The sequence below is a fragment of the Hirundo rustica genome, chromosome Z, assembly GCF_015227805.2.
Source record: "Hirundo rustica isolate bHirRus1 chromosome Z, bHirRus1.pri.v3, whole genome shotgun sequence".
Classification (NCBI taxonomy): Eukaryota; Metazoa; Chordata; class Aves; order Passeriformes; family Hirundinidae; genus Hirundo; species Hirundo rustica.
This window is the reverse complement of record NC_053488.1, coordinates 78,186,892-78,203,945: the sequence shown is the minus strand read 5'-3', so window position 1 is coordinate 78,203,945 and position 17,054 is coordinate 78,186,892. Positions and strand designations below refer to the sequence as shown.

Genomic DNA, 17,054 nt, shown 5'->3' with positions numbered 1-17,054 from the left:
TCTTAAATATGGAAGATTAATTTTCTCTTCTTGGCTTAAGTCTTACACGTTTGACAAAGGTGAATAAGTGGGGAGCACTGTTTGCCTACTGAAATAATCCCTATTCTTTGGCTTGCATGCTTCTTGCCTACATGCAAAAAAGACGGCTAACATGAATTCAAGAAGATATAAAGGTGCAATCTTTTACAAAAAGCCAATCATAATGGACAAAGATTTTGTAGTGTGGAAAATACATAAATGCCACGAGAAAAGCATGGCTCAATGTCAAGTTGAGCGAGCTCTTTTTCAGTGTCAGCCCACAAAAACAGCACTGCTAGCTGGCGATTCTTTAGCAAACAAAAAAAATAAAAGCCACAACTTACTTGTGCCTGAAAGCAGAGACAAAGGAGCAATACTGGCAGCTGTACTTGTCTTCCCGGGTAAACATGGCCAGAGCCAAGTGACTCCTCTCGTGAGATCGCAGACCCTGCATAGACATCAAAACCCGGTCACACTGGCTGCAGTGGTAGCCCCCAGGCCTGGCTTCATCTTCCAGGGATGCTCCATATTCAGCTTCTGTAAATTCCACAATGCCAGGGTCTTTGGCTCCCTCAAAACCCTCCATCAAAGTTGTGTTTGAAGGATCTTCAGCTTCCTGCTAAAAAACACATATCCCCCCAAAGCCATCAATTCTCTCTCCCTTCTGCCCCTCAGTCTTTTCCCTGTGTTCATCAGAACGTCCAGGCCTTCCACTGCATTATTTCTCTAAACATATCCCTAGACAAACTCCACATCAATGGCTTTCTGAAGAAAAACTACCTACTCTTGGGAGGGAAAAACATAATTACATCTATTATATACATGCATGTATATGTTTAAAAAAAAAAAAAAAAAAAAAAAAAAAAAAAAAAAGGTCCTCACTCCCTGATCAAGTCTGTGTCAGATCATGCAAAAAGACAAGAAACCTATCTTTCAATGATCTTGGTGTCAATCTTCTAAACTTGATCACATAATAATTAGTAAGTTACAGAAAAGTCAATGTAAGTTTGTCTCGGTAGCCACCCTGCAGACTACTACAGCTGTCTACTCTTTAGTAGACTTTGTTCATCAGTGTCAAATTCTCAAGAAACAAGCTGGTACACTAAGACCCTAAAACCCTATAAAAATACAGAGCAAATAGAAGAAGTCTTTTTTTTTAACTCTCATTCATAACTTTCCTTTCCCATTTCAAATCAGAGCATGCATTTGTGCAGCTACTTAAACATTCTTTAAGAGACATTTCCAGCACATTCTTTAGGCCATGGCTTTCAGCTTTTGATCCCTGATGGAAGATTTTATTTACTCAAAAGAAAGTACTGACCCAATACAAGCATCACTCGAGAAGTGAGAAGAGGGAAAGGACTCTTAGGAGAAAAGCATCCAAATCTGTCAGGAGTACCAGGTAAGAAGGTAAGGAAAGGTCAGTGGTAGGGGAATGAAAGCTCTCTCAGGTAGCATGAGAGGCTGTGGAGGACACAGCTTCCCCACAAAAAGCAGATTATGTCACCAAAAAGGCCTGTCAGTCAGGCAGAAGGAGGCTTTGACAAAAGCTAGTTCCCACAGCCTTGCTGCACTTTCCCTTCTCGGCCAATGAACATCATGGAAATCAGACTTTGGAACATTGCCTGTCCTTGGAGATGTCATTGGAGGTACTCCCTTCCACAGGGAGAAAGGAACAACATGTTCACACCTAATCACTTGAAGGGGATCACTAGCTCAGCTGGCCACTTAAAAGTTTCGTTTGGAGCCAGCATGCAGATTCCATGTGGAAAGGAGGACCACAAGCAGCTTCACACATTTTGTATATGCACACTTCCTCTTCCTAAAATAAAAAAATCATATAGATATCAAAAAAAAGAAAACAAACAACTTCTTTTGAGCTTAGCTAAACAGAAACGTAGCCCATAAAGTAGCTGAAAACAAGTTTCCCGCTCATAAACCAAGTCTTTTGGCCATCAATGACATCAACTCCTTTGTGGCCGAGAAGAAATGAGAATTAAACAGTCTTCATGTCCCTGGATTGAGAGTGAAAAAAAGTTATAAAACATCTTGAAATGAGCCAAATGCACTTCAGAAATCTGGTGTTACATTAAAACATCATGCTGAACTGGAATGCCCAGTTCAAAACCCATTCAACTTCACAAGAGCCCTCCACAGGTTATCAAGAAGGCCTTTGTTTTAAACAATGCAAGTAGTTTCAGTCACTTACAGTCACCTTTAAGGAATTCTTACCTTTACTGTGGCCGACACAGAAGAGACATTCCCATACTGGACATGCTTGCGGAGGTGATTACAGATAGCTCGAAGTGTTGGATGGACTTCCACGCAAAATTTGCATTTGTAGCCAACCACCTTCCTCTCCTTGAGTTTTGAAACATCTTCCAAGTGTCCAAAAGCCTGTTTGAGCACACAAGCATAAATCACTGAAGCGGGTTTTGTCACCTCGTTTTTAGGAGCACAGACCAGACTTTAGATCTGATGCTACACTAGCAGAACTGCAAGGTCTGTTTCTGTTGAGATCATTAATTCCTACAAAGTGGACAAGACATCCATGCAGAGAAAACATTCAGTTTATGGCTAACAGTGATACTCTAGAAAACCCTTTCAGTTTGGCCTGAAACTGTGCCTCCTCCTCCTCCATGACCCCATAACTTCCCCAACTTCTGTGCAAAGCTTTTCCTGCCAAGTGCATTTTTTTCAAACTAAAGCAGAAGGAAGAGGGAAGGTGGGAAAGAAACTATTGAGAAACTATTTCCTCTCCTTATGAGGCACTTGCCTAAAGCTCCTGTCACCGGACAGATTCATGTCAATGCTAATCATGAGAGCTCAATTAGAGAAAGGACTGAGGGAGGGAAGGCTGAGAAGAAAACTGATGTGTTATTCAGAGGGTCATGGAAGAAGGTGATGAGACATTTTGTAGAGAATCTGCGACAAAGTACATGGCAGCCTTGCCACAAAAGAACAAGTGACTGTCGGACATGGATGGCCCTCCAGAAACGTGGGAAGACAGAAGATAAAGAAAATACTGAAGGAAGCGGTAGGTAGGAACAAAGTTTCCTACAGAACCTAGGAAGATGTGGCGGATGGATGAGGAAATTAAAGCAGGATGTGTAATTGACTTAAGGAGCTCACTGGCATTCTGCGTCATTCATTAGCCTGTGGACATTTGGTTGTCGAAGAGAACATGCAAGTGGGCATTGGTGGGCTCCCAGGTGGGGAGCAGGGGGCAGAGAAAGAGACCAGACACACAAATCCTTACCCTCTCTTGTTTGAAATCTGCAAAAGCACCATCTGCATATTTCTGCTTGCTCAAAAGCTGCTTCCTCCTCTCTTGACGCTTGGCACGCTTCTGGAATTCCTCATTGTGACCATTCAAGTGTGCAGTCAGCTCTGCCGTGCTATGCAATTTTGTATCACAGTGCTTGCACTGGTAGACAGGGCTCTGAGAGCGGGTGCCACTTCCAAGTATGGAAAAGTCCCTCTTCAAATCCTTGCTGTGGTGGTCAGTGTAATGCATGCACAGCAGCTCTGCCGTGCTGAAGGACAGCTTGAAACATTTAATGCACCTGAAGGGAAGCCACTCAATTTCCTGAGCCTCAGCCTCCACCTCAGGCTTTTCAAAGTCGTTCCTCTCCTCGGCTGGGGCTGGTTTTTCATGCTCATCAGCATACACGGCAGTGAAGTATCCCCCCAGCTTGCTGGCATGTTGCTTCTTAGGGAAAACACCAGGATGACGCTTCATGTAGTGGGACACGATGCCTTTCTTGCTGAAAGACTGGAAGGAACAGAGCGAGCACTTCTTCTTCTCTACAGCCCTCCTCAGCTCCTCACTGAGCTGAGGAGTGTCATCCTTGGGAGGAGATGGAATGATCACTTTATTGGGTTTGTCACTTACTGTCCTGGAGGCTGCCAGGCAGTGAGTGTAGTAAGCATCAATGTCATGTCTTTTCTGGTAGTGTGCCGCAAGCCCTTTGCGGATGGGGTTGGTGTAAGAGCACAGAGCACACTTGAAGAGGTTGTTCTTGCCCTCTGGCTGCGCCCGGACGTTGTTATGTTTGATGCGGTAGTGTCTTGCTATCCCCTTCCGGGTGGAGCAGAAATATTTACAGAGCTGACACCGGAAAACTGTGTGAGACACTAAGTGAGAACTGGAGAAATGAGGCGCTGTCATGGAGACCTCTCCAACATCTTCAGCAGCAATTTCTGGGGAGGCCTTGATTTCAGTCACCATGTCTGGCTCCACTGAGGCAGACACTTTTGGTGGTGACTGGGCAAAAACATCAAATTCAGGCTGATTGTGGTACTTCTCATAGTGGATTTTCAGCTTCTCAAGAGTTCCATGGGTGTAGGGGCAGAGTTTGCACCGGTAAGCACCATAGCCTTGCTTGAAAATCCTGCTTGTCTCTTCCACATCATTCTGAGCAATGTCAGTTGACTGCTCCACGTCATGCACAAAGTCTTCAGCAGTGACTTTTACTGATGGGTGCCGCTTCTGGTAGTGTGTGAGGACGCCATGAATACGCGTGTTAATGTATGGGCAGTGTCTGCACTTATATACAGCCCCTGGGTTAATGTCTATATCCTGAGCAAAGTCAGCTGCCTTCACTTTCATGCCAGGATGCTTTTTGCCATAATGTGTCAGAAGGCCATGAAGGTTGTTGTACTCAGACTGGCACACTGTACACTGGTATGGAGTGGAGGAGATGGCAGGATTTGCAGAAGCCAGCTGCACAGTTTTTTCGTGGGAAAGGCTGGGATCCTCTGCACACTCTGCATCCTGATCCATCTGTGGTGTTGCTATCTGGTCTTCAGAATCCATCCTGACCCCACCTTCATCAGGCTGTGACATGGTTTTCTCAGCAGTATCTTTCTCCTTAATGATATCTAACAACACAGATTCATCTCCATTCATGGCCCAAGGGTGAAATGCTTGGTAGTGATTAGTAATATCCCAAATAGAAGATGCTTCAAAAATGCAGTCTCTGCACTTATAGGTCTTCATCTCTGTTGGCATCACTAGGGCAGGAGGGGAAGGATCGGGACCTGCCCAGAGTTTGGTTGCCATGTAGGTATAATCAACATAATGCTCGGGATGTCTCCTTTGGTAATGCACAAGCAAGCCACTTGGCTCTGTGTGAGAATAAATGCACCATTCACAGTGATAACCAGCTTCTATCAAGCCATCCAGAAACGCCCACCTCAGTATGGATGTCACCGTGGCCTTCAGATTCGGGTGGTCTTTCTTAATATGCTTCCTCAGTGCATAGAAGTATGGGGATGTGTAGCTGCACTGCCTGCACTTGAGGGCTCTCAGCTTGGACTTGTCCCGCTCGGTGCCGGAGGCGTGGGTGGGCAGACTGCCAGCTGATTTCTTCTGGCCGCGGTCACAAAGGCTCCTGATGGTGGCTGTGTGCTGCCTGATCACATCTGCGTTGGCTTTGAAGTCGCGATGCTTCTTCTGATAGTGGATGAGCACGCCCTTCACGGTCCGGTTCCCATAATCACAGTGCTGGCAGAAGAACATTTCGTTCTCGGGTGGGTTCACAGAGGTCTCGGACCCACTGCGGCCTAGCTGCTGCATGGACACTGGTGGCCTCTGGATGCCAGGCGGCAGCTCTCCTCCCCGCATCATGGCTGCAGTCGGCGGGGCCTGCCGGATGTACTTGGCTGTGACCTTGATCTCCGGGTGCCTCTTTTGATAGTGGACAAGCACCCCCACAACGGAGCGGTTGCTGTAGGAACAGTGCTTGCAGTAGTAGAGCTCCGTAGAGAGGTCTGGGGGTGGTGGTGGGGGAGGTGGAGGCTGAGAAGCCAAGTTGGACAGTTTTGGGGAGATGGGAGCCCCCAGCTCAAATGACATTTGAGCGAGGGCAGAGCCTCTGTCAACAGAGACTACACGCATGGTCTTCTGGATTCTGAAATATGAGGCCTTTTCTTCGGGGTGCTTTTTCTGGTAGTGCACCAAAACTGAATGCATGTTAGGACTTGCAAATGAACACACATCACAGTCATAAACAACCACAGTGTTGACTGAAGGTTCCTTCTGATTTTCACATTCAGGACTGAAACTCTTGGTGGCACTTTTGCTAAAACCAGCTGGGACACCAGTCCCGCGAGCCACAGGGGTGGAGGTTGCCATAGTTTTTGGAGCAGAATTCAAGATCTCTCTCAGTGTCTGAGACTCTGTGTTCAGCCCTTCTTGCTGCTCAACAACATAGCTTGAAAATATCATTGCATTGTTAATTTTCACTGTGGGATGCATTCTTTGGTAATGTGGCATCAGGCTTCTAACATTTGGGCTTGTGTAAGAGCAGAAGCGGCAGCGGTAGATCAGATCAGAATGATCAAAGTTCAGTACATTCATAGCTTCAGGATGATGTTCTCCATAATGCTGTTGCAGGTCTTCAAAATTTGTGTAGTCAATGTAGCACTCGAGACATCGGTACACTGCACTGTGATCATTGGGATCCAGGATGTACCTAAAGCTGAATTTAATGTAGGGATGCATTCGTTGGTAGTGGGTGCTAACACTCCTGGCAGATTTGTTGCTGAAATCACAGTGTTTACAATAGTAAAGTCTGCCAGAGTCACTGAACTCTGAATTCTCATTGTTCTGGTCAGTACCATACATGTTGGACTGACTCCCCAGAACAGAGGCATTAGGGCTCTGATGGTCCTTCATGCTGACAGCAGAGTAGTAGTCCTCTTCATCCTCAGACAAAGTGAGCTCAATCTCTGCCCCATTGGTGGAATTGTAGTCATGCTGCATGCTCCTGAAGCTTGTCTCCTTCTGAGAATCATTAGCTTCCCTGCCCCACATTTGCTGGGGCGTGTAAGAACTAGAAACATCTATCATTGGTTCTGTTTGCTCTTCTTCTCTGTCTAACTCCACCTCTATCTCCACCTCATTGTCTTCCTCCTCTTCCTCATCATCCTCTACGTTAATCACAGCATCCTCCTGCTGTTTATTTTGGCTGATTTTACTCTGCAGGTTGCTTGCTATTTCATCAATTCTAGTTCTTTTTTTCACAGGAGAGAGATCTAAGGGAAAGTCATTTGAGACCTTCCTAGGGGCTTTTGCAACAAAGTTATTTTTAGATGAGAGCCCAAGGATTGAGGTCTGGCTCTTCTTCACCGTGCTGGCAGAGGGGTGAGCATCTGCCTCGCTCTCCTGGGGTGCGTTTGATGGTGGCCCATCGTATTTTGGCAAGTTGTCACAGAATGAATGCTTGTGCTGCTGATGAACTCTGAGGCCTTTCAAAGTGGTGGTGGAATAGTTGCACAACGTGCACTTGTATGGATGCTGTGAGTGGGGCTGGGGTGATTGCTGCTGCTGCTGCTGCTGCTGCGGCTGTGGCTGCACAGGTTCCATTATCCCAGCTGACTTCCTGCCGTTGATATTCCCACTCTCGTATGACGCTGTGCTGTCATTCAGGGATGAAGCAACGCTCTCAGCCTGGGAGTTCATGGTGTCCCAGTCGGATGTTGTTCCTGTGTGACACTGCTTGTGGGCACCGAGCTTCAGAGAACTCTTGCAGGTGAAGGGGCACTCGTCACACTTGTACACAGCCGTCTTCCCAGATAGGTGGATGTTCTCAATGTGTCGGGAAATACTTCGGCGGTGCATCGTCAGGAAAGGGCAGAAAGGACACTGGAACCTGTTCATGTATCTTCTGAAGGGAATTCCCTTTGTTTCCAATAGTTTGTTGCCATCAGATCCCATCAGCTGCTCTGCAGACATTCCTGAGGTCTGGTGATCCATGGAGTTCAAGCCATTCTCGCTGTCCATTTCATTTAGTTCTTCATCTGAGCTGGAGTCATTTAGCATACTGCTTGTTTCCAGGTCAGCAGAAGAATTCGTCATATCAGCAATTCCATAGCGGGATCTGTCAGACAAATTAACCATGCCTGAGTTGTGAGGTGACTTAGGCTTCATTTGAGGGTAAGACACAGAAGAAAACTTTGAAGATGTAGAAGAGTTGGGCCTGATGAGTGAATTGCCCATAGATCCCCTGAAGTTTGAGACATTAGCACTCGACATCTCACGTCCTGTTGTGTTCATGGACATGTAATTCGAGTTTGGCGAGGCACTCTGGGCACTCTTACTCTGCACCTCAGGTGCACTGGTTCCATCCTGCTGCTGCCTCAGGCTTGACAGGATTTTCACCATGCTGCGGTGCTTCTTCATCATGTGGTCACACCAGCGCTCCCTCCGAGGTGTCTGGTAGCTGCACCACTCACAGCAAAAGTTGCCCCTAGACTTGGTCAGGGGCTTGACCATCGACTCCAAAATGCTCCGTTCCACCACCTCTGCTGGCAGCTCCTTGCAGGGTTCCTGCACTGGCACAGAAGCAGACGTTGATTCAGACACAGCAGCAGCAGCAGCAGCAGGAGCTGAACTCTCTTTCAGGTTGTTTTTGTGATACATTTTCTGGTGCTTAATAATCCTTGCACGCCTGGGTGACTTGTAGGTGCAGAACTGGCAACTGAAAACTTTACCAAACCCTTCATGCATCATGATGTTGTAATTTAGGGAACTAGAAGCTGGTGGCCCCACTGAGCTCCCCCCAGCCTGTGCTCCATGAACCTTCCGTGTGTGCTCTATGAGGAGGTTTTTGGAACGGAAGTAACGCACACAGAACTTGCACTGGAAAAACTTGCTGGTTGGTTTAGGATTTGGAGCTATATGCTGGCCATAGAAAGTCTGGCTCTGGCTATAGTAACTTCCAGTCCCCATCTGACTTGTTGCATTTTGCCCTAAAATGAGAATTAAGGTGTATATGTAAATAAATAAAATAAAAAGGCTTTTCCTCCACCCGCCCTGTATGCTTAAGAATGTAATCACATCCTGAACTGACAACAACCATTCCAGAATTACCTCACTTACTTATGGTAATATCTACAGACCTGCCAGTGGCCAGAAAAATGACCATTATGCATAATTTCTACATATAAATGACTGGTGTACAGCTTTGGGTGGATAATGTCCAAAATTACCTTCTTGGGGGAAAAAATAAAACTAGTTTGAGTTTGAAAACTAACAAAAGTTGCAATCTGGAGGTGGTTCACAGTAATGAAGAACAACCATGAAAAGCTGAAAATGAAAAATCAGTATGAAGAGCCCCATAAAAAGAAGCCGGGAAATAAAACCATCCTCCATGCTTGCATTTTCAGGAAAAAAAAAAAAAAAAAAAAGAAAAAAAGCCATGGTCAGAACCAGTATGGCTGATGCTAGGTATCTGCTTTGCTGACATAGCCATGAAGATAATGCAAATTTTTAAACCACAATAAAAGGAGAAACTAAAACACACTGAAATAGGACACATATGATACGGGGTAAGAGCTGAGATCTTAAGAGTTGAGACCAATCTCGGAGTTGAGAATTACCTGCTATGTCATCTGCAATTGCAAATTCATCCTTTACAGAAGAAAATTCAACCTCAGTCTGGTTGCTGGCATTGATGGAACCAGACCTTTGCTGGGTAGGACTCTCCTCAGAGACATCAGTCGGCTGCAGAAAAGCAGTATGAACATCCTGAATGTGAGCTTTTAGGTCTTCGTAAGATGGAGCTCGAAAATCGCAGCCATCACACTGCAGGACCTCCATGGCTCAGGATGATCTTTTACATTAGAAAAATCTACAAGAAAAAACAGGGGAAGGAGAGAAGAAGAAAAATATGAGTTTACACCACTGCTTCTGGAACAAACCTTGGAAACACCAAGGTAACACCAAGCTTTTGTTGACTTAGTCATTTGCAGAGATTCCATAAACACAGCAGCATGGAATTCAACCTTTCTTTACCCTATTAAGAAGCATCTACTCAGATCCACAAGAAGTCCTATCTAGGTAGCTCACAAGCTGCTGACTCAGCTCTGTGAACAGTCAACTCTTTGACAAGTGACTACTCATCCAGGGCACTTTGACCTCTTGGCTGTTCCATTACATAGGGTTGTTATTCAGAATTTGGTCTTGTTCAAAGACCACAGCCCATGTGCAGAGAAATGGCACATTACTATCAGTTATGTACTGGAATTTACAATCAGACAACAACAGCTTCTGCCTTCAGGAGAGACACTCTAACCTTCCTGGAAGTTGCCAATTCCTGCCTCATTCACTACCATGCAACAAAAGCTTTCACAGGGAGAAACCTATCTTTCTTCACATCTTATCTGTCCTGATACTGAAAACACAAACCTAACAGCAAGGTTAGATGCAGTTACACAAACCCAAGGCAAAATACTTGCTCTGCCCTACTTCCACCAAGCTTTTAAGGGCACCTCCACTCTTCCTTAAAAATGTTTCATTTCATTTCAGTCTATTCTAGGGACAATACCCTTGTGCCTTAGAAGCCTGGGGGACGGAGACAACCAGAGGAAGAAAAGGGCAGCAACAGTAATAACCATACCAAAAAACTGCAACGGAAACATGAGTTACAAAGACTGAAGAGACACTATGACTTCCTTGATTCATCCAAAAGCCCTGCATACCTTCAAGTACAAAGCATCGTAAGATACAGTGAAGAACAGCGGTTCAGTTGTGACAATTAATCCTGCAACAGAAGACTGCAGAGCCATGAAGCACAGGAGACACAAAGAACAGGCCACCCTCCTACCCTGTGCAGTGCTTAGGCACAAGAGCTGCCTTTTTAAGCTTCCATGCTTTTCCATGCTGGAAAAGGATGACAAACAGAGCATTTCAGATGATAAACAACAGCCCACAGCAATTTAAATTCCTTGTGTTTCTTGTATGTGGTGTATGAAGGAACCAACCTACAAAGTGAGGAGAAAGCTCCAAACATTAAGGAACAGAAACAAGAGAACGTATTGCACCAGGATTTTAGATGAAAGAATGCTTCTTCTGATAGCCTGCTAAAATAAACTTCTAGCAAGTCAAATTCCGGACAGTCTGAGCACAGAAGCTCTCCACGTATATACCTACATTATTTTGGAGGCTGAACTGCGTCCTTTCTCTTCCCCCACTCTCTCTCACCACCAATAAAGAAAATGAACGCTGCACCAGCTTCTTTTCAGCTAACAAAGTTACAATAATCGAGATACTCAAGCTTTTATGCGCAAGCACCAGACCAAATTGTGTGGAAGAGGTTGCTATCTGCTCTGGATCAAATTACAGCAGTGAATGAAGCCCCACCCCACGTCTCCTTTAGCACAGTCCATTAGACCTGAAAACAAATTTTTCCACGGAGCAGATGACTCCTGCATTTAGAGCACTTCACAGAAAAGCAGATCATCCAGTTTTCACTACCCATCCCCCAAGCTTAGTCCTTTCATCTCAGCCAAACAAGCCACAGCTCTACTGAATGTGTTTATCACACTTTCAAGAGATATGAGCCCCTGCGTCACTGAAGCTTTAAGACTCACTAAGCTGCCCTAGTCCTCTGAGCTTTGGGAGCAGCCATTTTAGCTCAGACAATTCCTGCACTCAGAGCCTCAGAGCTTCTTGCCTGTGCACAACATGGCCTCACGTAGCTTCAGCTCAAGCACACCAGCCTTTTTTTTTTTTTTTTCTTTTTCCCCCGTCTTTATTTTCCACCCCCTCCTCCCCTTTTTAACTCCTCCTCCTTAGGTGCTTATTTAAAAATCACCATCCTCCAGAATCACATCTCCCTTTCTCCTGCATGGCTTGCCCTCCAAATCATGTCGCTGCTCTCCCCCTGCACCCTCCTCAAAGCTGAACCTTCTCTCCTTCAGCAGAAGACTTGGGTTTCCCCAAACCATCTCCTCAGGGTTGGGTTCCCCTGTCCCATGGATGACAAAATGTGGCGGTTCGCACCACAAACCCTGCATTCACAGCATCAAGACACTGGTCCAAGCTGTCCTACAGGCAGAGGCGACACGCAGCTGAGCCGCCCCGAAGCAGGCGGAGGAGGGAGGAGGAGGCGCGGGGGAGTGAGGGGGGACAGCAGGCGGGAAGCCTCCAGCCGGGCCTGTCCCCGGGGAGCTCTCCTGCTTGGCGCAGAAGACACACCACCCCACTCCCCTGCCAGATTCCAAAGTCTAATGACCTTTGTTAATCACCACCCAGCCTGTCTGCATCAGCAAACCCTGCCAGCAGACACACCCTTCACACAAAGCCTGTCGCTATGCCTTTTAAGAGAGGTTCTCTGAAAGCTCCATTGTGTGGAAGAGATGAAAAACAACGCGCGCACACAAAAATCTCACTCTTTCCCCCCCTCAGCCCTCCCCCTCCTCAGCCCCCCGATAATTTCAGCCCCTTTAGAAACATCACCGAAAACCGGTTTCAGCTTTTTCTCTTTTGGAAAACTTCAGGCCAGTTTACGAAATAGAAAGCCAGAAGGGAGACCAACGCTGAGGATATGAGAAAAAAAGAATCCTGGCAGCTCCAAGAGGTGAAATCCACCATCATCTTCATTCATCTCCAGCACACGCTGCTGCTTGGAGAATGCATCCTTAATGCTGCCTGCTGTCTACACAAGCTTAAACCAGACACTGTGTTGAGAGATATCTTTAATAGCTGTTGATTACAAAACTGATGGAGACTCTCTAATGGATTCCAGCTTTAATCTCAGCAAGGTCTGCAGCACAAAGTCCATGAAAAGGTTAATCTTACTGCTTCCCGTGAGGAACAAACATCATCAGGTACAACTGAGTGGACTTCAGCATGATGTTTTCACCATGCATCACCTGCTGAGAGCAGGATGAAGCATTCTGTAAGGGATTCTGCTCTACCATTTCCATGTTCTTCTTTAAAATCCCACCACTGTGTAAGAGCTAAAAACAAACACTGCAAGTCTGAGCTCATATATCAAAAGAAACTGTAACACAATGTGCATCTTTCTTCTTTTTTGTCGGCATGGGACATGACACCGGGAGACCAGCAAAGAACATTTTGAAGTGCAGGTGTTAATACACTGGCAAGACACATCCCAAGCCAGGGAAACAAAGCAAGGTTCATGCCTCTCCATCATGATCAGCTAAGCTAACACATTTTCAGTAAGAAAATGTAGAGGAGAATGGAGGTGGAGTAAGGAGGAGTTACCAAATCTAGCAGAATCAGTTAGGAGGTAACAGGAGTTACCAAATCAGCAGCAGAAGTGTGGGAAGAAAAACCCAAAGCAACCAAACAAAACCACTATTAAATTAATCCATAAATCCCAGAAGCCCTTGAACATATTCACAAGCAATCTCTTGAGACCACATTGCCTATAAATAATATTTGACTTCTAAAATACCCTTACTAATGCAATGCTAACCCGACAAAACATTATTAATGTGCTATTGTCTGGCTAATTTGCATTTACAACCTCTTCTTAAATACATGGCCTTAATGCTTAAATATGGAGGTATTCTCATTTTTCTTATGAGCAAAAAGCTTTCAGAACATTGGGCAATAGATTCTCAAAGCCACATTTTAAAGCCACAAGGTGGTCTCAAATTGTCTACAGCATCCTTCTCTACATTCGTAAATGTCTAAGTACATCTGAGACACAGTTGCATTAGATTTTGAGGTTTTTAAAAATCCAAAACAAAAGATAATTGTGCTTGTTGAACAACAGTAATTACAGAATTTGGCAGCAGTCAAAGTAGTACAAATCATTATGTTTAAGTTTGGTTTTAAAGCTTCAAAATACAAAATTAATTGTGAAGCCCAAGGCACTGACCTCAAAATTGAGCTTCTGTGGTTTGACTACCCATCCGTTATATTTTGAGATGGAATCAGCAGAGCTTCTACAAGTTAAGAACATGCACATGCACAACCACAACTAAAAAGGTCAGTCAGACCACACAACACTCCACGAGCTTCCAGCTCAGCACTGGTAACACTGCATGTGAAACAAAGGCATCTCCAGCTCTCCAGCCCTTCCTCTGGTCAGATGATCAGAGGCATCTTCACCTCTACATCACACAACTGCAGGTTGCACTCACAGCTTTTATTTTACTCAGTGAAAAGGTGCAGGTGAAGAGAAAGTTTCTCTTCAAAACATGTACCAGGGAAGTGGCTGAGTCACCCTCCCTGGAGGTAGTTAAAAGATGTGTGGATGTGTACCTTGGGGGCACAGTTTAGTGGGTGAAGCTGAGCAGTGCTGGCTGATGGCTGGATTAGACGGTCCTCGAGGTTTTTCCAGTCTTCCCCACCCTTCCAGAAATTAACTACCAAACACCACGGAAACAGAAACGAACTTTGCCATGTAATTACAGATAAGACACATTTTCAAAATTCCCATGACTAACACCTCAGGCATTTTTCCCTGCTAGAGAATGCTGGATTTTATACCAGTGCCCACAGCTGTGCTGAGGACCTTCCAGCCCAGCTGCCTGGGCTCCTGGCCAGGTTCAGCTGATGTACAGTGAAGCTGCTGCTCTGATCTTTGGATCTGGGGTTTTTGGCTCTTTTTCCCCCGATTTTTACTTCTTAAACACTTTTTATAATATAAGATCACAACAGTGAAAATGAGGACTAAACAAATAAAATCATAGGAGTAATGCAAAAACTTACACATGTGAGAAACTGGAAACCTGAAGGCTATTCCAACTGGAGGAAGCCAGTCTCATCTTTCATTTATGAAAGGAAACCCCATAATTAATTAAGAATTCAAAGAATAAATTCAACTCCCAACTACAGTCAGACAGACCTACTCAACTCAAGGGTCTTTTTCAATTATTGAATTCCTGTCTAGCTATTGGAATTCTTGGTCATCCAAGGACTGTCTTTGGAGTTACTTCTCTGAGCCGGTAACAGCATAAACTAAACTGAAATACCATTTCTTTTTTCACAGTTTTTTTGTTGGTGTCTTTCTTTCTTTCTTTCTTTCTTTCTTTCTTTCTTTCTTTCTTTCTTTCTTTCTTTCTTTCTTTCTTTCTTTCTTTCTTTCTTTCTTTCTTTCTTTCTTTCTTTCTTTCTTTCTTTCTTTCTTTCTTTCTTTCTTTCTTTCTTTCTTTCTTTCTTTCTTTCTTTCTTTTCAATTTGATACACATAGGTTTTGATAGAGCTCCATAGGCTGGGATGCAACTCTACCGTATACATACTTTGTGGTTCATACTTTCTTTCTAAAGGAATTAATGATAAAACTTTATCACTGGTTACAGCTTTAATTATCAGTATCTCCATACATCCAGTTTTGGGTTGTTCCATTCTGAAACTGAACAGTTAAGGACATAAGAGATACATTAGCTGATGCCTGTGATTGCATTCTTCCTGTAAATATTTCCTTTGACTTATATGGAAATGCATATTAAAATGTAAGGTGTTTTCTGGAAAACTTTACTATTAGAGATTCATTACAAATCAATAGTAAAAACAATCTAAACTGAGAATACAGAAACTCATTTTCTTCCCAAACCGTCCTCATCCAGCTACCTGAAAGAGTTTTTGAACCTGACGTGGGTTTCAGATCTGATTCCACAAAAGGAGGTCTTCTACATAGTCTTTGGACATTATATTCCAAACTTTTCAGAAATCTCCCTGTCATGGAAAATAGGATGGCAAACTTTGCTGAACCCCATACAGCTGGTATTTATTTATGTTCCTGAATACAGACATTTAGCATACCCAATACCACACTAAATCTATCACAGCTTGCAAAATCTTCTGCATTAAAAAAATATATATATATAAACCACATAAAGCTCGTGGTAGAGATGATTCTCATTGCTGCCATAAGAATGCTTGGGGGTTTTTGTTTGGTTTTGGGTTTTTTTGGTTTTGTTTGTTTGTTTGTTTTGGTGTTGTTTTTTTTTTTTTTTTTTTTTTTTTTTTTTTTTTTTTTTTTTTTTTTTTTTTTTTTTTTTTTTTTTCCCCCCAGGTCAAGAAAATAAGGATTCACAGAACCTCTCACATAAATGGTGGATACGCTCAACTGGTTTCCAACAACTGCAACTTCTCAAAAAATGGTGGTGGGAAAAAGGCAAAACATATAAAAAATCCAAAACCCCAGAAAAATGTGGTTGCTGAATATTAATACCTATTAGCCATTTCGCTGTAAAACCATAGCAGAATAAAGGCACACCATGGATTTTAGAAGAACGTGTGACAGGAAAATCACAGATGGTGGCACCTATCTGCTGCTGGGCTTTACTGATTCAAGCTACATAAGTGCTGATGACTCCTTCTTTACTCACAAATGTTTCTCCTCTTTCTTTCTGTCCTGGGCTCTACATATATATATATATATGTTCTGCTTAAAAAAAATACATTAAGAGGCCATCTGAATGCCTGAAGGATACTTTCAAACTTTTCAAATAAAAGCAGATTGCAAATAAAATGCCACAATCTTATTAAACTACAAACTACAAACTCAGTCATACAAATTACAGTTGTGGATTTTTTTTTGTCCTTCTTTCATTTGGGTTAGCTGTGAGGCACTACATGATACAGAGCACAGGCAACAGAGTCTGAGGATAAAGAACTTCCCTGATGGGAGAGGTTCTCAAACTTTAAATGTTCTTGTTCCAAGAAAGGCTAGGATGGGTTCTTCTGATCTTCTGAATTATTTTCATGGCAAGTTTTTAATCCCCTACAGAATTCAGAAAGACACTAAATATATATATAAGAATCTGAACAACTGGATGGTCAGAGTAGGACTTTCTCCCTTATTAAGTATGATACTTAATTTGCTGCACCAAACTAGTTTAAGAGGGAGGTGAAACAGCATGGGGCAAAAATTGAATAGAAATGTGGTTTTGCTACTTGGTTCCTGTTCTTATAGGACATGAGCCAAATCATTCACCTTCCCGACACAACCCAGCCCCTCAACGCTCTTTCTCCACAGACACAGGTGCTCAAGGGGAAAGTGGGCTGGCCCAGCCGAGGAAAACAGATACCAGAGCCAAACAGCTTGGCTTTTGTACCCTGCTTATTAGTGCTCCCCATATGGCACGATGGAACTGAATGCACTGGGGTCTGGGTTTCTAATTTCCAGCCAAGAGTGTATTGTTAATTACCTCGAGTAATGCTGTTGCTGTGAGTTAAGAAAGGGGTGCAAACCCCGGTGTATGTGGAGTTGAGAGAGAGGAAGATGTCAGTAGGTGGTGCTGAAGAACACAGCAGCACCACACCC

At 44.0% G+C, this 17,054-nt stretch overlaps 1 protein-coding gene across 4 annotated transcripts in view; it reads right to left on the bottom strand.

The window, feature by feature from the left end:
- ZNF462 (zinc finger protein 462) overlaps positions 1 to 17,054 on the bottom strand; it is a 64,669-nt gene that overhangs the window by 39,101 nt on the left and 8,514 nt on the right. For 2 of the 4 annotated variants that reach the window (XM_040089585.2, XM_040089588.2), the window contains exons 1-5: positions 10,958 to 11,194; positions 9,406 to 9,656; positions 3,278 to 8,775; positions 2,251 to 2,415; positions 363 to 637 (exon numbers count right to left, since the gene is read on the bottom strand). In XM_040089585.2, the coding sequence (XP_039945519.1) occupies positions 363 to 637; positions 2,251 to 2,415; positions 3,278 to 8,775; positions 9,406 to 9,625 (6,158 nt within the window). In that variant the 5' untranslated portion in view covers positions 9,626 to 9,656; positions 10,958 to 11,194. Of the gene's footprint in view, positions 1 to 362; positions 638 to 2,250; positions 2,416 to 3,277; positions 8,776 to 9,405; positions 9,657 to 10,957; positions 11,195 to 17,054 lie in introns of those variants that run through there. The other 2 variants (XM_040089587.2, XM_040089586.2) reach the window with 2 other exon arrangements.